The 22,696-nt window shown below is 36.6% G+C and overlaps 2 protein-coding genes across 2 annotated transcripts in view; one reads left to right on the top strand and one right to left on the bottom strand.

Annotated features, from left to right (window-relative positions):
• Positions 1 to 1,061: 1,061 nt before the first annotated feature.
• LOC132160038 (neutrophil cytosol factor 4-like) lies at positions 1,062 to 20,719 on the bottom strand. The gene is made up of 10 exons (XM_059569732.1): positions 20,473 to 20,719; positions 19,584 to 19,668; positions 19,105 to 19,258; positions 17,428 to 17,498; positions 16,754 to 16,881; positions 15,368 to 15,416; positions 7,390 to 7,488; positions 3,298 to 3,473; positions 3,025 to 3,090; positions 1,062 to 1,582 (listed from the first exon to the last, which is right to left on the bottom strand). The coding sequence occupies exons 1-10, from the start codon at positions 20,502 to 20,504 to the stop codon at positions 1,375 to 1,377; spliced, it is 1,068 nt and encodes a 355-aa protein (XP_059425715.1). The 5' UTR covers positions 20,505 to 20,719; the 3' UTR covers positions 1,062 to 1,374.
• Positions 7,335 to 22,696, top strand: part of LOC132160041 (parvalbumin-7-like) — a 29,269-nt gene continuing 13,907 nt past the window's right edge. Inside the window, exon 1 of the mRNA XM_059569737.1 lies at positions 7,335 to 7,591. The gene's annotated coding sequence lies outside the window, so the exon portion shown is untranslated. The remainder of the gene's footprint in view (positions 7,592 to 22,696) is intronic.

Below are 22,696 nucleotides of genomic sequence, written 5' to 3'. Positions count from 1 at the left end.
GAAAATCAGTATTTATTAGCACTGATGATGTATAAGATATATTCAGCAACAGATTCCACTGTGAAATACTGGTTGTGTTAAAGAATTAAACACCCAGAAATTTAACTTTTGTCATTAATTACTCATCCTTAGACCTAACTTCTGCTGGTCAAAAAAACAATAAACAGAAACTGAGGGTTTAAAGCTTTTAAAAAGGACACAAAAGCAGCAAAAAACAAATTATAATAATGATAATATTAAAGAAATTATAATAATATATATGTATATGTATGTATATGACTTGTATGCTTTATATAGTAATCTAAGACAGGGTTATTACAGCTAATTACAACTAAAATTAAAACCATAAAAATGTTTTTGTTACTTAAAATATAATAAAACGATAAAATAAAATAAAAATGTCTTTTTAATTTCAGCTTGTAGCCAGGGCTACATTGCTTATGGTTGTTTGATTCAATTAAAACAACTAAAGCTGAATAAACTAAAAATAAAACATATAAAACCAATAATAAAATAAAAGACAAAATACAAGAAAACACAGATATTTTTTATTTATTTATTTAGTTGTCAAGGCTACATTTCTTATTTAGTTTAGTTTAAATCGAAATACTAAAACAACTGAAACTAAACAAACAAACCATTAGATAAAAATAAATATAAAAAGGCAAAACAGTAAAAGAAAAGCACAAAACACAAAAACAATTACCAAAATTTTACAAACACCAAAAGAAAAAACCCAGATCATATGTAAAATAAAATCTCTATGAACTGTATAAAAACTATAATAGTATATTAATAATTACACTGGTCTGAAATTAGGGCTGCTCCGATCACGATCGGCCGATCGTTAATGCGCATCTCGTCAGTAAAGCCGGTTCTTTAATCAGCGGTAAATTCCCTCAGGTGCGTGATTTCACATAGAGCAGCTATTACTACACAGAGCCGTTGTTAACTGAGAAGATGCGCAAATCCACGTTCATGTTCAGCGTTTATTTGCGCATCTTCTCAGTTAACAACGGCTCTGTGTCGGCCGATCGTGATCGGAGCAGCCCTATCTGAAATCATTTAATAATTTTTTGGACAATTGAGTTATTCACTGATTATCTTCCAGTAATCTGTGAACTGATGTTACCTGATCAGTGAATCAGTGAATCAGTGAACCGAATCATTCTGATTCATAAATGAATCATTCAGACTGGATCAACTGATTCTGCTTCAAAAGTCACAAAGATTCAACGATGAGTAAATATGACAAAATTGTTAAATATTATTGGGAAAATTATCCTTTTTAGTAACCAAAAATAGTTTTCAATTTGAAACCACATAAACTAAGAAACGTTGTGCAATGATTTGGAAATGACGAGGAACATCGTTTCAATCCTCGGTGTTATAGACGGATAAATCTTTGGCATGCGTGACCAGCAGCTCCCAGGGAAATTGATTCATGGGCCGTCTGACCTTCGACCCCGTCTGTTTGCTCTCTTGCACCATGAGAGTGACGTCTTCATCGTCTAATATCCGTATCAGATCGCCCTCAGGGTCCCTGTAGTTCAAAGCAATGTCTTCCACTTGAAATACGTCCCTGAGGGGGTAAACAGAGAAAAACTAATTGTGTAGTAGTTTAGAGGTCACAGCAAGTGCAAATATAATTAGTATAATGCAATTTCAGGCCTCCATGTTGTGTCGGCAGTCATGTGACCTTTATGCAAATGAGTCAACAACAGCATTCAATGACTGATGAGGTTTATTAATAAACATTAATACAGTGCTACTCAACACGTTGCCCTCGAGACATCGTTTTGTGGCCTTTGTGCTGTTATTTGTTGAAAGAATAAAAATAACTTTGGTGGGGGGGGGGGGGGCTGTTGAAATCCAGCATTAAGATGTGGTTAATCTTTTTATTTTTTTATGGAAAGATCTCCATAAGAGATCTCTTGTTTTTCAAGCTACTCATTTCTGTTTTCTATACTGCAATAAATGTTGACAAGTCGCACAACATAAATTGCACAACATAAATACAAAAAAATTGAATAAAATTGTATATATTTATTTTACATATTTATTTTTACATATTTATTTTAATATTAAAAAAACTTATTATGGATGCAATTAATCATGATTAATGATTAATTAATTAGTGCTATGGGTATCCCGAGTTCAAATCCCAGCTTGAGGACCTTTCCAGATCACACCCCCCTCCCCTCTCAATAAATAAATAAATACAAAACACTGTAATGTCATGTAATATATTGATTTAAAAATGACAATGATTAAATATATAAAATATTAAATATTTTTAAAGACTTTTAAAGAAACGAATTGAAAATATAATATTACATTAATTATATTATATTATATGTTGATGTTGCTGCTTGTACATTGAACATATTTCTTAACATTGTACATGTCTATTTATGTATTTTGTTATTTTATTGTTACATTTAACTATGCTTTTAAACATGACTTAAACAGTTGTTTTTCTTTTTTTCCTTAAAATGTTGTCTAGATAGGCAGGTCACAAGGTATTCAAAAAAAGATTGCTGCTAGATGTTCCCTAGATGAGAAATTTGAGAAAAGTAATTCATAATTATTACACCGTACAAAAGATAAAAATGATGTGTTTTTGTTTTCTAAAGTGTTTTCTGCTGGTCAGACAGAAAAGTTTGACATTTAAAAAGACTGTCTTCGACTCCTGGATGTTTTTCTGTTCCTTCTCTCTTTTCTACCACACCTTTTTCTCCTTTCTTACTTGAGTTAAGGCAGGAAACATGGTGTGGATATTAAAGAGAGACACCAGCTCTCCTCAGTGTGAGAAGAACAGCAGAATTAAAGATGCTGATGATGGGAATGAACGAATAAACGCAAACACAAAGAGATAAGGAGATGCTTGAACAGTATCAAAAGTTAGAATATTCAATTAATGAGGCTTTCTTTTATGTTTCCATTCTGAGACACACTGTGAGCGTAAAACATGTCAAACAGCACAGCCTGATTAGAGAGCTGAACAGGACAGGGATAAAGTACCTCATTCGGGAAAGCAGATCTTCATAAGACGGTTGAGTAGAGAGATCTTCCTCAACACAAATGTCCCTACAGCAGACAATAAATACAGCATCACATTAGCTGAGAAATAGTCAATAGAGGTTGCCAGGATGTTGCGATGTGGTTGCTAAGATGTGTTTGTGTATTTATAAACATGATAGTGATTAAAAGGATCATCTTTTTAGATGAACTGACTATGCGCATGCATGCATGCATGCGTGCGTGTGTGTGTGTGTGTGTGTGTGTGCTTGTGACCTTGTGTCAATGCCCTCTGGCTGCAGCAGATAGCAGCGCAAGCAACTGTATGAACTCTGAGTATGATTCCCGCTCTCGGAAGCTCCGCCCTTTTCCTCAGAGTCACTTTCGTGAAGAGGTTTAATAATGTTCACAAACGACTCCGGAAAGATTCCAGTTCTGTCCCTCACTGTGCCCTACAGAGAGAAGACATGACATTAGCAGAGGAAGACCTGTCTTGTCTGTCTATCTATCTATCTATCTATCTATCTATCTATCTATCTATCTATCTATCTATCTATCTATCTATCTGTGAGATGGTTTCTTGTATCTGCAGGCGAGATGAACTGATGCGACAGTTGGAGGGACACAATAATGCAGAGGTATTATGTCCCCAGAAGTGGTAGGAATTATGATAGCTACGCCCCTGATCTTCAGACACATTAGTTTCATTCAAGCGACAAAAAGAGTTTCGGAGACAATGGACTAGCGAGTTATGGCTTGATCTTTCTCCTTCACCCGCTCTTATCTTCATAATGTTATTTGAGGTTCCATTGCATGTCTATGCAATATCCAATGTTCACTCTCTCTCTCTCTTTCTGTCCCTGGAATTCAATTCAGATTAAATCGTTCTCCTTTATTGTCATGATCTGAAAAGATTGCAGGTATCTAACTCATAAAAACCATGTGTATGAGTGAGTGAGTATCCATATCAGATCTTCTCACTCTCAATTTCCCACTCCTTCACACACACACACACACACACACACACACACTCACTTTAATACTTATAATGTCTCTCATCTTCTCTTTTGATGGCTCTCTTTCTTTTTAGTGCTTTCTCAATCACTATCCTTTAAATCATTCCCTTCTTCTTTTCTTTAGTGAATACCTTTATCTATCATGTACCTCTGATTCTGTATCTCCACTTAGAGTAATGTTTATTTGTAGGTATATTTACATACAGTGTACACACATTTTTTCATTTGGATAGATGCTGAATTTATAATATTGATGTATTAAGTTGAAACCTTCTTACATTTGAAAATATTACAAAATGTAAAAATCTTTGTGAAAACCTCTGAGGGCAATCAGAACTGAAATTGCCAGATCCTTTGCAAAAGAAAGTTGCTTTTAATGGCAAATTTAATTGCAAATAAAATCCAGATGTGACTTATAAAATTTACGTACAAACATAAAATGTATGTAAAATACACTGACAATGTCACATTAATGTCTTTATGTTATATAAAGGACATTCCTATAGCTCAAACAGTTCAAGGTTAACTAATTAAACTAATTTAATGTAGACCCTAAATGCAGATTTTCCCTAAAAAGTGTTTTTTCTAAATATTACTTTTATCATTATTGCTGTTGTTGTTATTAATAACAGATGATTACTCATTAACAGTAGTAGTAATATATATTTATTTGCAGTATATATTTATTTGTAATTGTTATTATTATTATTATTATTACTACAACTACTTATATTACTTTTATGATGATGATGATGATGATTATTACCAATAATCATCATTCTTATTATTATTATTAATAATAATTATTATTATTGCAGTTGTTGTTATACTCCATTATTATTATGATTTGTTATTAAATGTGTGGGACTTTGCAACCAAAGGCCAAACATTTAACATTCACCACTGTAAATAAAGTGCTCAGAGATTTTGTGACTCGGTAGGCATTAAATTAATTTGTTCATAATATTCCTTTTTTAATTTTGCCATTTGTAATTGCTGGAAAACAGAGTCCTGAGCTACTTTAGTACACTGTAAAATGCAACCTTGTTACCTTAAAGGGAAATATTTCTAAAACTTAAATTTAGTTAAAATTTGTTTTAGGTTGATTCAGGGATGGTAAATTAAATGTTTTTACATACAATCAATTAATTTAGATGTTACTGTCACGATACGCTGCTGGAAGGAACGACAGAGACATTAAGTAAGTGAAACAGTCTTTCATCAATCCATAATTTTGGGTAAATCCAGGCCAGGAAGGAAGAATGACACACAAATACAACTAGTAGACCCAACAAACAAAGACTGAAACTTAAATACATGACATAACAAGGTAATTGGGAGGAACACAGATGTGCTGAATGACTAATTAAACTAAACGAGGACAGGAATATGACCAAATAAGGGAAAATAGGAACAGGTCCATGATCCTGACATATCACCCCCTTCCGGAAGGTGCATCCTCGCGCCCTAAAACAACAGAGTGGTGGTACAGGTGGGAACTTGGGAGGAGGCTCGGGAGGAGGACGGGCACCCAGGAGTCTATGGGGGTAACAGAGGACGGAGGAGCCAGGGAGGAGACAGGAGGGGCTTGGAGCAGGAGGAGCCAAGCAGGACCCAGGTCACAGCCATGACGGTGACCCACGGTGAAGCCGACGGAGTGAGAAGCCATGGAGGAGGAAGGGCCAACAACTCCAGGGGGCCAACCAATGGGGGCAGAGCAGTTGGCAGAGGAGCCTGAGGCAGAGACAGAGAGTAGATGAGCCAGGGTGACCATGAGGATCTGGAGGTCCAAGATGGAGCAGATGGTGCAAGCAGTGGAGACAGAGATCCAGAAGGCCACAGTAAAGCCGGAGTGACAGATGAACCAGGTGGAGCCGAAGGGAAGGAGAAGCCTGACAGCCATCGCCTTTGACAACAGACCAAAGCGGAGACGGAGGGATGAGGGAGTCCAGAGAAGCCAGTTGACAGATGGGCCACCGCAAAGAGGAGAGCTCTAGGAGCCATGGTGGAGCCAACGGGTCAACGGGCCGAGGCGGAGTCCGGGGATTAGAGGCTGGAGGCAGAGTCAAGGGATACTCCACGTAGAACGTAGTGGAAATAGAAACTGCAGCCCACTCTGGGCTGGATGTGTGAACAGGGGTAACAGACGACTCCATATAAGGAGGGAGGAGAAGGGGCAGTTCAGTGTACCAGTCAATGAGGTCCTCACCTGCTTTCCATTCACCCAGATCTATACTCAGCTCACCCTCAGCCACGTCGCAAGGAGCAGCGCTCCTCTCCACCTCTCACTGTCTGCAACAATTTCATGTCGGGCATTGTAGCAGACGCTCACACCTGGTCTGACATATTCAGCAGCTCTGGAATAGGCTCCGTGCAGCAGGGAGATGGTAGGCTGGGCTTTGGGTCAGGAGTGGATATGGCGAGATCATCCACAGGGCAGATGATGAATGGTGATCTGTTTCTAGCCAGAATCCACTCCACGAAGGCGGCAAAGTTCTCTTGAGGACCATCTTCGGACAACATCGCCCTGCACACGGTGTTCAAACTTGCTTCATTGAATGAGCAGAGCGCCTCATCCAAGTAGCTGGTGGTGTTAGCTAACATCAGGAACAGTCTTGTATGGCCCTGAAATATCTGTCCCCCTGCTCCAGCAGGAGGAGGAGATATCCGGGACGAAGGAAGACATCCATGAGGGAGAACACAACAGAAACAAAAACACTGTAGAAAAAACGTAAACAAAACGTGGAAAAAACATGCTGATACACTGCATGCTGGTCGGGTCTTCTGTCAAGATATGCTGCTGGAAGGAACGACTGAAACATAAGCGAAACAGTCTTTAATATAACTACAATATTGGGTAAATCCAGACCAGGAAAAAAGAATGACACACAAGAACTGAACAGACTGAAACTTAAATACATGACAGAACAAAGTAAATGGGATGAACACAGGTGTACTGAATGACTAGCTAAATTAAACGGGGACAGGAACATGACCAAATAAGGGAAAAAAGGAACAGAAACAGGGGCAAAAATCATGATCATGACAGTTACCGCATGAAGCACATTTTTAATTTAACCCTGTTTTCAGTGTAGTTTAAAAAGCACCTCTTAGAAGCAACATTACAGAGACACACACATATATAAATGTATGTGTGCTATAATCACACTTACACACAAATGCTTCCAAACATAAATGAGATCATGCTGCTCCATCCTTTTTCACTCTCCCTCCCTTTTTCTCTCTTATAAACCCTCCTCCCTATCTCTCTCTACTCCTGCATACATATCCTCTTCTTCCCTTTTCTCTGCTTCTATCCTGTTATCCCTCTCTCTCTCCATCTCTCTCTCACCTCCAGCCAATCTGTGTTGACTCTCCGCAAGAGGAAGATCACGTCTCCAGCCTTCAGACTGAGCTCCAGGCGTCCACTGCCGCTAAAGTCAAACACCGCCTAACACACATACACACACACACAGCGAGGACACGCAAGCGGGAAACACACAGCAACGGAGAGAAAGAGAGTGAAACACATCCTGAGTGAGATCAAGCTGCAGGTAGGGGATACTCATTCTTTAAGGACTTTGAAGAAAGTGAATGAAAGGAAAAGATGAGAGTGTTGGATGAAATAAGATGAGTAGATTCTTGTAAGAAAAAAGAAAATTACTATACAAAGTGGCAATAAGAGATTCAGGAGTGAAGATGCTGAACAAGAACTGAGAAGTGAAGGTTTTTTTTGTCACCAGCTAAATAGTAGTGTGGAAATACTACGTGTTTAAGGTTTTTTTTGTTTTTTTTTCAGTCTTGCACTATGGTAATTTCAGTGAATACCATGACATTCTTGTTTAAAATATGTCCAATAACTGGCCATTGTATCAGATAGTAATACAATGCTTTGTTGTACATGTGTGTCTGAAAAATTATTTTAGAACATGTCATTATAAAAATGCCACAGTTTTACCATAGTACTATGATAAATGTATAGTACATGTACTATGACAAAAACTTGTATTCTGAACACACATCTTTGTATTCTTAGACATTTGCCATGACCTAAACGGGTTTGGATAGGTACAAAGATAATACCATGGTACTCTTTGAAGAACACCATGTTTATTTAACATGTCCAAATACCATGCTTTTTGAGATTATACTGAAATCTCAGAAAATATCTGATATTTCAAGGTATTTCAAAGATTAACAGGGTGTTGCTATTGTGTGTCCAGATTTTTTTTTGGGGCATGTACTGGTAAATATTATAGTGCATTTATATTGTAATCATTCACATGAATATATGAACTTTTGGACATATATTTTGAGACTTAGAAGAATACCATGGTAATCAGTAAATTACAAAGGTGGAAGTCCAATATATATATATATATATATATATATATATATATATATATATATATATATATATATATATATATATATATATTATAAAACACCAGAAGTCAACTGAAGATCCCCAGCATAATTGAAAAACTAAATCTGTGAATAAAAGTGCTGTTAAGTACAGGCTGTGTTTACACATCATAATTACAAAAACAGAAAACAAAAAGAAAGCGATACAGAAGAATAAGGGGAAATGCATAACAGAAGAGGAGAGTGTGATGTGAGATATACGTGATGAAGAGGAGTGATATGTAATTGAGAAGTGAACAGTGGAGAGAACTTGTGTGTCCTCCAATGTCGATGTAAATTCTTCAAGCTTAGTTAAATCAAAAGAAACCAAGGTCAAGTACTGCAGAAAAGCTCCTGCATATCTCGAGAGATGGAACAGAGCTCTCAGTTATGATTTGTTCAAGTACCAACTTCTTTTTAGATGTTTCTTTTAAAATTTCTTCTGAAAATTACACACAAAGAGGCTTAGAGTATGAATACATACACACACATATATAATTAATTTTCTAACAATATTTAAATTTGATCATTTTATATATGTAATATATAAACTCAAATATACACGCTGCTGCACTGCACTATGGCCACGGATTGCTGTAGTTTCTATCTATTGAACTGTTGTTTCAAAGTGCAGTGTGTAACGTAACTGTATGTGTGATAGGCATGAGTGGGCATCTGTTCTCACTCTGCCATCTCTGTATGTTTAGATAATGCTGTAAATCTGCTGAGCTGTGGGTCGCTTGGTTTGTTTGCATGTGTAGGAGTGTGTACTGTAGGTGAGTTAGACGTGTTAGATGTTACCAGCTAATTACATCTTGGCAGTTGCTTTAAGTGTGAGCATGAATGTGTGTATGTCCGTGCACACTCGTAGGCAGCTTTTGAACAGAAAGATACAATTTGTGCCAAAACTCGATGTGAAAATCTCCACAAAATCAACAGTACAGAGCAAGTATCTGAGCGCAGGCTCAGTAACATCAGATGAAGAAACTATTTCAGTACCACTGCTGCTGTGAAACCCTAAAATTGGATTTTGGGTCATTTGTGTGGGCTAACTTTGTTATATAGTGCAGGAAAGTAAATCAGTCTAATAATTGGCTTCTTTAGCCACACTACGGTAAAGTTAAATTAGACCATTTTAAGTGAACAGAATTTTGTTCCTATATTCCTTTTGAAAAAGGACAGTACAAATTAACACTTACAAATGTGACACAACCTGACAATACTAGAAAAATCCTGTTATAACCAACAAACTGCAGGATGTCGGACTAATATCAAAAACTAACAACAAAATAACACCTTTCTTCCTCATATTGGACTACGTTTTCTTTTGTGTCTGGTTTCTTATCTTTTTATTATATGGTTAAACCACACTGGAAATTAAACAAGACTTGGAAATGTGTGAGAATGTGCCACAAACACACTCTGCTATGTGGAAATGTGACAAAGCAATTTCCTTCCCCCTTTTCCCAATGTAATATATGTGCTAATTAGCCTAGCGCTGAGAAAAGCTCTCAGTAGCATTAGCATTGCCACTGTACCCTGCAAGGTAGAACTCTTTTGAAACTCATCTTCTTTTTATTGTCTTTTCCCACAGTCTTCTGCAGTGGCTTCATCTTGAACTACTAAACATACAGGCTACATTCAAACTTTCTAGATAATATCAGTCAGTGATTTTGGTAAACATTATCCTTAAAGGAACAGTTCACCCAAAAATGAAAATTCTGTCAGAATATGCTCAACATCATGTTGTTCCAAACCAGTTTGACTTTCTTCTGTGGAACACAAAAGAATAAGTTGTGAAGAACATTTTTGTCCATACAATGGAATTCAATGGATTCCAAACAAAACAGAAGTTCCATTTTTGAGTTAAATATTCTTTTAAGAAATTTTGATAGAAAATTCAGCTTACTTTATAGAATGTTCATCATTTTAAAAAAGTGATGATGAAACCACAGTATATTTGTTAATTGATTGGTCTACTTTCCAGCACTCATTTACATACTGAATTGTGATTGGTATTTTATCACTTCTATATATTCTACCTTATATAGTCATCTACTAAAAAATGGTGCATTATAAAGCCAACGGAAAACAAGATGTCCGCTGAGTGTCATGACAGCAGTGTAATTTGTTTACAAACAAGCAAAGCCTAAAACATAAGCTTTCCTAAAACTTTAACACTATTAATGCACTAGTATACATCTCTAAGATGTTTGTTAAAAAGTGCTTGATAGAAAAGCCTTCACATTTGAATTTTTGCACAAAAAACACTTGATAACCATTTAAAAAAAAACAGACTGACATTCTAAATTGAACATCTCAGAAAGATGTCCTTTAAACATCCAAAGGGTAATATTTTAGAGCTAATGCATAAAAAAATATGTTTTCCAGATGAAAACACGTATATTTATTAGACACTTGGGTGACATATATGTGCTTTCAGACAATCTAGTTAGCAATAAGTCTGCATATTAGCTGAAAACTATGACTTAAGTGATATGAAGACCTCAGGGCTTGTGCTGCACTCAATATCGAAGGGAACTAGGTTGAGAACAAACCGAGATAGATAGACTAAAAAAGCCTAAAAAGAAGTTTATGATGAAGGAAGTGTAAGCTATGTTGGCCAAATACAGTATGTCAACTTGTGAAAAAAAAACACAAAACAAAAAAACAAAAGCCACCTAAAGACACGTTTAACCACAATAATACTCAAACACAAATGGCTATCAATCTCTTTCAATTAGCGATTGCACTCTATTGAAGGGGTCTTTCACATTTGGTCATATTCAGAGAGTTATTTCAGCACGGGATCAAGGAGTCAGAGAACATCTCTAATTATAGCATGACTCTGGGGGTCACAAAGCACTCTGATTTCAATTAGGGAGTCAATGACCTCCGAAATGAGCTAATTAGCACGTGGCCGGCCAAAAGGGAGGAGAGGGAGGTGTTTTTTCCTACCTAAATGAGTGACCCAGATCGGCTCTTCTTAACTGGGGGATCAGAGCAGAATATAAAGAGAAGAGATCACTCTCTGGGGCCATGACACATGACAAAGGAGTCTAACCAAGAATGGGTGTCAGTTATTAACCTGCTTATAAATGCTTATAAAAGTGGTTAATTTGCAGATGTAATGGGTGAAAAACTAAGAACTTGAGACTGAATCAACAAAAAGTATGCTAAAATAAATGCCTCTCTTTTATCAGATGGATAACCATCCAAAACAAGACCTCTGGGACTCTCACCCCCAAGCTATCAAGCAAGATCAGGTGTGAAATAGCTGTCCTTTACAAAGCGGGCTATGAAAAGAACCGTGAAATACAATAATGCGCAAGTGTGAATGCATATAATCAGTAATAGCTGATTTTAATGCTTAAACGTTATTATATGTGACTATATAGTGCTTAAAATATCTTCTCTTAGATTGCTCATACCGGTAACAGTATTTCCGACAGCCAAAGTGAAGGACGCTAATGGAAGCAGATCTACTGAAACATTATCTCCAATCTCTTTATGATGGCTCACTCTTACTGTCTAAACTCCTTACAGTGAAACGAAAGAAAGAAAAGGCTTTGATTTTCAAACAGGCTCTCTGTCTTGTGTCTTATGAGTCCCAGGAAATGGCCATATAATTCTCAGAGCAATCACACAACAAATTAAGTAACAGATTCTGTGATATCTACATGACACTCTTATCAGAAAAATTTTTGACTATAGGATCAGTGTCATTTGAGAAACCTGGATTAATTTAATCGTTCTCATGTCGTTCCAAACCCCTCTGACTTGAGAATATGTGGCACACAAAAGTAGGAATTTTGAAGAATGTTCGAGCTTCTCTTTTCCAAAAATGATAGCAGATGGGGACCAACTCAAAAAATAACAATGCAGCACCATAACTGTGGACAACACGACTACACAATATCCCAAGTCTTCTGAAACCATATGATAATTTTGTGTCAACATTTTTTCAATTTTCACTTAAAGTCTGGCTTTCAAATTTACATTTAAACTTCAGCTTTCACATATTCAAACTTGCCATGTCACAATCTTATTTTTGATGCCACTGATTATGAATCTGGTGTTCAGAAGACCCGGCATACAGCACGGAAATTTTCTATAGAAGAAAATAAGTCAAACAGGATTGGAAAAACATGATTTATCCCAAATAAAAACATCTTGCTCAGGGCTTCAATAGTGACAGCTCATGAATCATCCCCTTTAAAGTTCGAACCTGCAGCCTTTCCCAGATATTTAACAGCATTGCGACATCACATACATATCTACCTTTGCCGGTCTTAATTTCCAGATCATTTGTTGTTCTATCTTGTGTTATGAGAAGTGTAATCTGTCACTTTCTCTCTCTCCCAGCCACATGTCCACAAAAGAATAAGCCAGGAGTCTCTTCCGCTGGGATCTCCATGTGGAGAGCAGCATGCTTTGAATCATTTGCTCTCACATGAGTATATGAAGACAAATGTCCAGTAGCATGTCAGATTTATCAGCACACCTGCTACATCGCTCTACATCAGGACAGGACATCAGAGAAATGTTTTGAGGAGATAATAAAAGAAGGATGTGTGTGTTGGAAGTGTGTCAAGGTTGAAAAGCATAACAGAATTTGACCTTTGGGCTCAACCAATGGCGTTTTGAATAACTTGGGTTTAACTGTTTGTCTAAATATTGGAAGACAAAGAGAAAATGGGAATCAACCCAATCTCATGAGAGAACTATTTTAATAGGTGGCAATTTTGTATGAATTTATATGGTGAGATTTGTTAAAAAATGTCAGATTTTTAGAATAACGTACGAAAACATACAAATGTGATCATAAAGGATAAAATAGTTTTGAATTGCCATGAGATTTTGTTGAATCAATCGTAAACTCAAAATCGCAAAATCAGGTTTATTTACAATAGTGCCACCTTGCTGAGTGCAGGTATGGACATGATTTTATTTTATTATAATTTTTTGGCAATTAAACTTTGACTCACACATGCAAATTAAAATTCACACACCCTTCCGCCCATAACTACAGAGGAGCATGGGATATGAATAATGTTTTATGTCATTTCTTTGTGGTCACATCTGGTGTGGATGGAATGATAGATTGGCAATAAGGTCTGACAGCATTGGAAGACACAAAGACAAAATGGAGGAAATCGTCTTGAAGGAGTGCAAGTACTCCAGAGGACAAAGAGTGAGGGATGCATTAAAGGATGGTATGAGAAAGCGAAAGAAGAAAGCAAGACGGATGGGTGAACTCTGAGGGAAGAGTGGGAGAGATTAAAGGAGGGATTGAAGGATAAAGTGAAGAGCGGAAAAAAGAGCAGATAATACATTAAGACAAGGAGAAAGATAAGAGAGAGAGGCTGAAGGAAAGTGACTGAGAAGTAGGTGGAAGAGAGAGGGTGATAGAAAGCATTAAAGCACACAAAAATATTCCTCATTTATTCAACCCTTATGCCATTTCCAAACCCTTAAGACAATTTCTTCCATAAAATACAAAAAGAAAAATTAAGATTTTCCTGCTTGCTCTTTTCAATTCCAATTACATTGGATGGAGATTGAGGCTTTCGAGCTTCAAAAAGAAAGCAAAAGCAACTTAAAAGTATCATAACAGTCAAGATGTCTTGTTAATTAGCAGTAATCGGTGAACTGAACATGTGAACTATTTATACAAATTTTATACAAATTTTATATGAACGGTTTATACAAATTCATGCACAAATAGCCATTCTGAGCCGGATCTTTTGGTTCAGTAAGTTCAGTTGGTTCACAAACCCAGTGTTAACAAGTGGCTTATGAATCAAACTGATCTAGTTCATAAGTTCAACTCACTGATTCAGTGATTCAGATATATAATGCAAAAGTTGTATGTACTTTCATGGTGCTTTTTGTCCTTTTAAAGCTTGAAAAACTCCATTTGATGGAACTGAGTGATCTGTATTTTATGTAAAATATCTTTTTTGTGTGTGTGTTTTGGAATGACATGAGGGTGAGTGAGCACAGAATTTTAATTTTTTTGGTGAACTAACCCTTAAAAAAAGCAACTCAGGAAAAAAAAAAAGATAAAGAAATTAGCAAAAGAAGTAGAACAGGGCAGGAACCATTAATGAGCCAAAGATCTGACCTAGAAAACTGAAAAACACAGATGTCTCTCTCTTTTTTTTCCTGTACAAGAAGAATGTTACAGATTTAGTGACATCACTGTAAATCTATTAAATGATGAGTAAACAAAACCACATAATTATGCTGTCATAGTATCAGGAAACTAGATTTTGACATTTTGACAAGACTGACACGATACTGACAAAAGTTTTGGGTGGTTGCCAGGACTTGCTGTGTGGATGCTGGTGTGTTCTGAGTGGATTTGAGTGGACTGCTGTGCAGTTGCTAGGGTATTCAAGGTAGTTGCTAGGGTGTTGTGGGTCAAAAAATCTCATCCTCAAGTCTCTAAGTATGACTTAGGTGCTTCCTTCAGTTGAAGCCTATGAGATTTTTTAGCCAAAATGTGTGCTATCATTTCTGTCCATAACACAAGTTACATGCTAAAGTATAAAGCTTACAGTTATGTGTTTGGTCACAACTAATTTGTTCAAAATCATTAATATTTTCAACATAAATCTGAGCAAACCATATATGCGTATTCAGAATTCTCCCTAAAAGGAGCACATTGAATCACGCAAAGCAAACTGTAAGTGACACTGCAGCATTGCGGAAGAGTCTCGTCCTCCACAAAGTTTCATGTCATAATCTTCTGACAAAATGTGAGAGTTTTGAAACAAAAGTTGGAGGTGTGTTGTGTAATAACCTCCTGACCAAGTGTCAGAGCTTTGTGTGGTGCCTGCATTCTTGAGCATGTAAGTATGTGTGTAGTATGTAGTGTGTAGGCTGTTTCTGAACGTGTTTCCAAGGAAACAATGGTATACCTCTGCTCTGGGTGCGGAGAGAAGGTCCATTTTGGGCTTTACGGTTTTTCTAGTAAGAGAGAGAAAAGAAAGAGCATTGTGAACTTCAGCTGAATAACAGAAGAAGAAGTGGTTTCTTCAACATTTTCTCTGAGTTTTCATGTACAAGACAGTCAAAAGGAAAAGCTGACAAACCTAAATGAGAATTTTTGTGCTCAGAAGTTCCTCTTTTGTAGTTTCAGGGACTTAGGTTATGTTTCATTTAGTGCTGTCAAAATTAGCGCATTAACGCAGGAGATTAATTTTTTCCAGTTAAACGTTGTTAAATATAACGCAGGGATGGGGCAAGAGTTAGCCACCACACTCACAACTGCTGCTTCTGTCTCTTTTTTTTCTAGAGTCGTAATCGTCGTAGAGTCATAATATAAATCGTGTATATTTAGATGCAGAATGTCTTTATGAACACATCAAACAAGAAGCTTTTCAGACATGCATTCCACCTTGCCTCAGCGACAGCAGCTAGTCAAACAAGCGTGGAAACGTTACAGGTGATGAGAAGCTTAAGTATAACAACAGTGAACTGTGGTCAGATGAGATGTTGTCAGGCCAGATGTCAGTACATACATATTTTTCTGTCCTGTCAGCTGTTATACTGTGCTTGTAGTACATGCTCTTATCCTGTAACATTTCATATTAAAGTGTGATTAAACTACTAGCATGTGTGTCAGATCTGCATCACATTCTGCAGTGGCAGCTCTTAAAGTAGCAGTAGCCAAATAAGCTAGTAACCCAGCTCCTGTGATGTCTGTTCATCAAAGAACAAAAGTAAAAAAGAGCAAATCAATAACTTTTTTTAAGCTTTAATGATTCAGCTATTTTTAATCTAGAATTTAGAGTTAAATATATAAATTATTCTTGTTTCCACATTAATTTGAATATTGAAAGTGAAATTATTGCAATGTAATAGCATATTTAAAGACTTTAATGTTGGGTGGGATTAATCATGATTAATTTCAGAATTCGCAATTAATTAGTTTTTTTTTTCTTAATTGATTGACAGCACTATCATTATTGTGTATTATCATTCATGTATATCAATTTTGGATGTTTCTCCAAAAACTCCTTAGCTCAGATTCAATGGTCTTAGAACGTTTGGTTTGGATCTTGTCAAACCACCTACTCTGACACATTATTGAGCTCTTATAGTCACAGGAGCAGTTACATTTTCCATTTGCTCTCTATTTAATCGCATTAAGCAAGAAATTAAATGCATGGACATGATTGATAGAGCCACAAAACTTTTCTACTGAATAACGGCGGCAGAAAGTTAGCAGAACAGCAGAATCCTGTAAAAGTACACAGCGAAGTATTGGAAGGAGAAATGAGGGATTGTGGGTAGGCTCCTACACTCTGCGTGTGGGGGGCCGCAGGCGGCGCAGGACCCGGGGGACCTGTTGGCTGTCCGACTCAGTCTGGTAGAAAAACATCCGTATCAGATCATCCGAGAGTACCCAGGTAGGCAGACAAAGCAACCTCTAAAGAAACAGAGAGATAAGAGTTTAGAATTGTTTAGTAGGATGTTTTTAGCTTAAATGAAATGTGTTTTTTGTTTTTTTGTTTTCAAATGAATGTCATATTTAAATATAGTATTGAATGCTATTAAACAGGAAAAGGCATTTGAGATGTTTAGAAAACCACACTGTGGTGGGAATTTCCATGACTTTTAGAATAAAGAACAAACGGCGTAATTTTGCATTGCATGCATATGTGCTTTATATCTACACATTTTCTCAAATTTAACGGGCTCAAAAGTTCCCATAGTTGAAGAATCACCCTTAAATTAAATCAAAACTGACAAGTTAAGCTGACAGAGAGTGACTTTGGAAGAAAAAAAAAGAGAAGCAACAAAAAAAGGAACTGCTTTTTTCCTTCTTCTGGTGATTCAACATAGTGTTGTTCATACTGCGAAGATTTCAACCCCGAAAACACATGAGTGCAACAATTACCGAGCACAACTCCCACCAATGCAACATAACTGTGATACAACCGAAAACATTGAAGAAATTTCAAGACTGACTCACCTTCATGTAATTGTTGAGCTCTGGGATTCTGCTCTCTGCAATCTCCTTTTTGTGTCCCATAAACACCTTACCTGTGGCGAAACAAACAAGCGCCAGAAATAAGTATTTATGTCTCAAAACAAATTAGTTTGTAAACTAAACAATCAAAAGCTAGCCGAAGGGCGCCTCTGAATCTCTTTAGTGCTAACGCTAATTAGCGCTTAGCGTAATGTCTGCCCAAATATTACACCCATGATTTCACCCAACGGAAATGTTAATAATGTGCACAGTGAACAACAAATAGAGGTCTATCATTAGATTCAGAGGGTCATTCTCAAAAGCACTTTATGGGATCCGACTAGGAGAAGAAAAAAAATTAAGAAAGATCCATTCATACAAGTTGGTTTGAATCCAATTTTAACATCATTTCAATGGCTATGCAATAATTCCTATTTAAATCTTCTAATTCTCATCGCTGTCTCTTAAACGCTCTATCCTTTCTAATAAGCTTCATTATAAATCTGCATTAACTAAGAATTAGTTAGATCTGAACGGCACGAGCAAAGCAAGGACATGTCCCTTTATAGTCCATCAGAGCAGACATTGCTAATCTCATATAAACTTGCCAATTATCTTTCCATTCTGTAATATTGCACAATCAATATTACTCATTGTCTTGAGCAATCAGTTGTCATGAAGATAATAATTTGTAATATAACTAACTGGGCTTGATATAACATGGCTCCACTAGGTTCAGGTTTAGCTGGCAGGGATTTTTGAAGAAACTTTGGTGGAAAGTCACGGAGAGACATCGAAGCCTGTCGGCTTGTAGTCTTTAGGTGACCTTAATGAAACAGTGGGTAGGGTGCCAAAGAACAACCTCTCCTTTCTTTTGAATTCAATTATACACATACTCGTTTAGTCAAAGACGGAGAAGGGAACGAGCAGTGAAAAAATATATATGAGACAAAGAGAAAGAGCCCTGAGACATAAGGCATATTAAAGACATAAGACATATTAGAGACTACAGAACGAAACAAGAGTAGATAGCTACTATGATGACGTAGATGGCGTTATTACTTCTTCTACAGGGTTGGTTTTGAATCAAGTACTAGTTCATATTCCATTTAAAAATATGATTGTTGATGATGTTTGGTTCTGACGAGTCTCAAGCGGTCTCAGACCTTTGGGACCTTTCAAACTAATTTGAAAACTGCATTTCCTTGTGTGTGTGGATAGGTGAAGTGAATGTAGATGAGCACAAGAAGAGACAGACAATGGTGTCGGTGTCAATGTCAGACAAAAGGATGCTACTCATCTCATTTTCCTGGCAATACAATGCTATTCCCTTTATCTGTCTCTTGTCTCTGCTGTTCTCCATCCCAATCAGAGAAGTTTTAGTTAATCAGTAACTCTGTGAGAAACACTTAAAGTACTTAAAATTTACCAAAGAAGTGAACTTTGACTTTAAAGGAAAAGCAAATGTGGGACAGTGGAAGGGAGTGTAGCCAAAGGGCTTCCACATGGTGTGATCCATGATATGATGTTTTGTAATACTTTTTCCGACCGTACAATTGGTGGATGGAGACAACAGTATTAAGCTGCAGTGTGTATGTGGCCTGTGCTAATGAACCTAGATTCCTCTACATCGCTTTTGTTTTAAATAATGCTGAGAAAAACAGTGGCTTAGTCACAGACCTGGCAGCGTAGGTAGTTGGCAGGTGTAGTATCCCGGCTGGGCTTCAGATGAGTACTTAAGCTCCAAACTCTGGTGCAGGGTGAAGAACTGACGATACCTTCTGTAGATCAGGTATTTATTGTTGCCTTTGGTCTTCACCTCAATCACGAACCGCTATAAGAAGGTGATAAAGAACAAACAAGTCAAAAACGAATGCAGTATGCTTAATTTAAAAACATTTAAAGTGGCACAATGGCAAAAGGTTGACAGGCGTGTACATAGACAAACAAGTAAAAAAAAAAAGTAAGAATGTGGCCCCTGGAAAAAATGTAAAACTGCCATTTTATACACATGGCATTTATATTACATAGTATTTTGTAGTTGGATGCTGTTGGTTAAACATAAACCACAGGTTATGACTATAATGCAGACAAATAGTAAAAGACAGCCAGACTAGGGGAACGATCAACTACAGGGGTTCAGGTCTGGGGAAACTTACATAGTAAACAATGAAACCTTTCTTTTCGTCAATATCAGCAATGGTTGCAGTGACTGGGACGTTGTCTGGAAGTTGGTCGAAATCACTGTCAGGTGAACAAATGTTACAAACATTTTGATTAGCACAGAAAAATATGTCCTGAAATGTGTTTTTTAATCAGTGTTACAGTAATTAATTTACAATGAAGCAATCTGCTCCAGCATTAAAAGCATTTGTGTGTGTGTGTGTGTGTGTGTGTGTGTGTGTGTGTGTGTGTGTGTGTGTGTGTGTGAGTGTGAGTGTGTGTGTACACAATATAAAGATTATATTATTTGTCGGAACACTTACATTACTACTATTATTACTACTACTACTAATAATAGAAAATTAAATGTTTTATAGTTGTCTAAATTATACTTTTTGAGATGAGAATATTTTTCTGTGGATAAATCAATACCCACAAGTTTATTTACATTTTAACATTTTTAGATCAATTTAATTTTCTGAATAATTTTATTATGTCATAAACAAACTTGTGGTAAATATTGAAAATGCTCATTTACCCCAATGTTTATTTTTTATTTTTATGTGATTATTAGGCCTGCACTGCACATAGTGTTAAGAAATGGTGGACTATTCTTGTCTAGTATAGGTTTAGTCAACTATACTAAACTGAGACTAGTCTGTTGTCCCACAGTACACTCCATCCAGCACAGTAGGTAGCCTACTACTGTACAGAAGAATAACTACACCACAGCATATTAATTTTAAAGTACAGCTACAAGTTAAACTGGAATAGTACACAAACACTACGCCTTGAAAGCGATTCTACTACAACGCAGGAACACCGGCTTTGATTCCATGAATGCTCTCGAGTAAATAGTAAAAGTAAAGAGATGATTTCGTTCACCTTTCATCGCGCAGCTGTTGCGGGAGAGACATGCTGGATGATGCGGGATTCCGAGCTCTTCAGACGCTCACAGACAGAGAGACAGAGTGAGATTAGTTGAGGAAAGTGGAAGTGGGTTTACAGTTGAACGTAACCTAAAGGGGAACTGAAAGAGTTCCGGTGGGGGGTTCTAGCATGAGGACTTCACAAACGAACGCGGAGAACACCGGTATAAAGACGCGTTTAAAATGTTTTCAAGACGCAAAGACCAAGAGGTGCCTCATGAAAGAACGCGTCCTGTGTAACGCCCACTTAAACTTTCTAGAATAAGAAAGAAATGAATTATAATATATATTGATAATTAAAACATTTTTTAGACAAAAACGACAACATTTCGTTGATTCATTCACGTAGTGTAGTTGAATCTTTTTCTCTTTCGGTTCAGCAGTCTTTTTCAGTTTATAGTTCTTGAGTATGAGAGGAATTCACCTGCAAAGTCATCGGGTGAGACAGGTCATTGCACTACACACTCGGATGCGAACACAGGTTTAAAGTATTTAAAGATAAAAAAAAATAATATAGCTAATGTTAATTTATTTCATGGGTCTCAAGAAGCAAATTCTTCAAGTTATTTATTTTTTTTTTTTTGCAAATGCTGGTGTCACCAAATAGCAAAAATATTGAATGTTTCGCTCCAATCTATCATTGGTCGGCTAAACAAGTAGTCCCACCCATAAGCCACGCTATTGGTTGAACCAATGTTGTCAATTCAGGTCGCTAAAACAATCAAACAAACAAAACAAAAAAAAACGGAATTTTGATATGGGCATAATGTTACCTTTTTTTCATGGTTAAAATACTATTATTACACACACACACACACACACACACACACACACACACACACACACACATATTTATTACTAAAATACTACACACATATTTATTACTAAAATACTACTAAAACCTATTAGGGAAACCTGTTTGAAAACAATAGATAATTTAGCATTTTTATTTGGTGCCATTGTAGCTAGAAATTACACACGTAAACTTAAATGGTTCACAAATCAAATTTAGTCATTTAGCCAATTTAATAAATTAATAAACAGCTTAATTTTTTTTTAATTGCATGAGGATAAAGAGAATTCATTTTTTGGTTGAACTATTCCACCAAGAAAACATCAGCAGAATGAAAGGCTTGTGAAGGATGGAGATGCAGTAATAATGAGTGACCGCTATGTGGCAGCAAAAAGAACAGACCTTCTGCAGAGACTCAGATGGTTTAACAATTTTATAACAGATAAATTCTCAAGATACTCTCTTGTATATAACAGTAAAACATTAAATATATATATAAATATTGACATAAATTAAGCACCACTAGCCTATATACTACTAAAATGTACTCCTAAAATCCCTTAAGCCCGGGAATGTCAACAATGTCCAGGCAGTTTTAATCCAAGAAGATGAACCTTATAACATTGCAATCATATACGTACACATAGACGCTACATTAAGGTCAAGGTCATGGCAGCTGTGATGGTTTTTTTTTTTTGCTTTCAGCTCCAGGGATCGTGTGTGTGTCTGAGGTTTCACTTTGCCACTTCAGCAAGACATAGCGATTGTGTCATGATCTCAATTCAAGGCCATTCACTGCAACGCTCCAAAAACTCAACCTACAGGTTACACACATGCCTATGTTTACTGCTTGTGCATACGTTCTCACAAAACGAGAGGAGGAGAGTGTTAAGATTTGACTGACAGGGCTTCTTTGAATCTAGAGATTGTTTCCTAGACAGTGTTTGTGCTTGTATTATTAGGACAGTCACACCCACCACAAATGAGATCACTTTAATATATCAGTTGTTTCTTGTAGACTTGTAAGTGTCCGGCTTCTCAGATGTTTCTACTGAGAAAAGATCTCATACGTGAGTTTCAGAGTGAACCAATGTATCAAGACAGTTCTCAAGTTTGCCTAGATTGTATATCAACTATTGTGTTTTTTTTTCTTTGTGTCTATCCCTTCAGGAGAAACATCTTTTACACCTAAATAAATTAATTTGAAAAGAAAAATGATTTAAATGTTGCTTACATATATGAAATGAAGACTAGTTAAATCACAACAGTGAACACACTCACACACACACACACACACACACAAACTTTCTACTTGCCCTTCCCCTACTTATGCACTTTGAGATTACATAACACAGTGTTCAATATTCATAATTATAGACCTTATGCG

Source organism: Carassius carassius, chromosome 16 (genome assembly GCF_963082965.1).
Source record: "Carassius carassius chromosome 16, fCarCar2.1, whole genome shotgun sequence".
Classification (NCBI taxonomy): Eukaryota; Metazoa; Chordata; class Actinopteri; order Cypriniformes; family Cyprinidae; genus Carassius; species Carassius carassius.
The sequence above is the reverse complement of the archived record's forward strand: the minus strand, read 5'-3'. Positions and strand labels throughout refer to the sequence as shown.

Coding starts and splice junctions, on each gene's coding strand:
- LOC132160038 (XM_059569732.1), bottom strand. CDS start 20,504: ATGTCTCTCCCGCAACAGCTGCGCGATGAAAG. Junction 19,259..19,583: donor AAGGTTTCATTGTTTACTAT/GTAAGTTTCCCC, acceptor ACCTTCTTATAG/CGGTTCGTGATTGAGGTGAA. Junction 3,091..3,297: donor CCAGAGGGCATTGACACAAG/GTCACAAGCACA, acceptor TGTCTGCTGTAG/GGACATTTGTGTTGAGGAAG.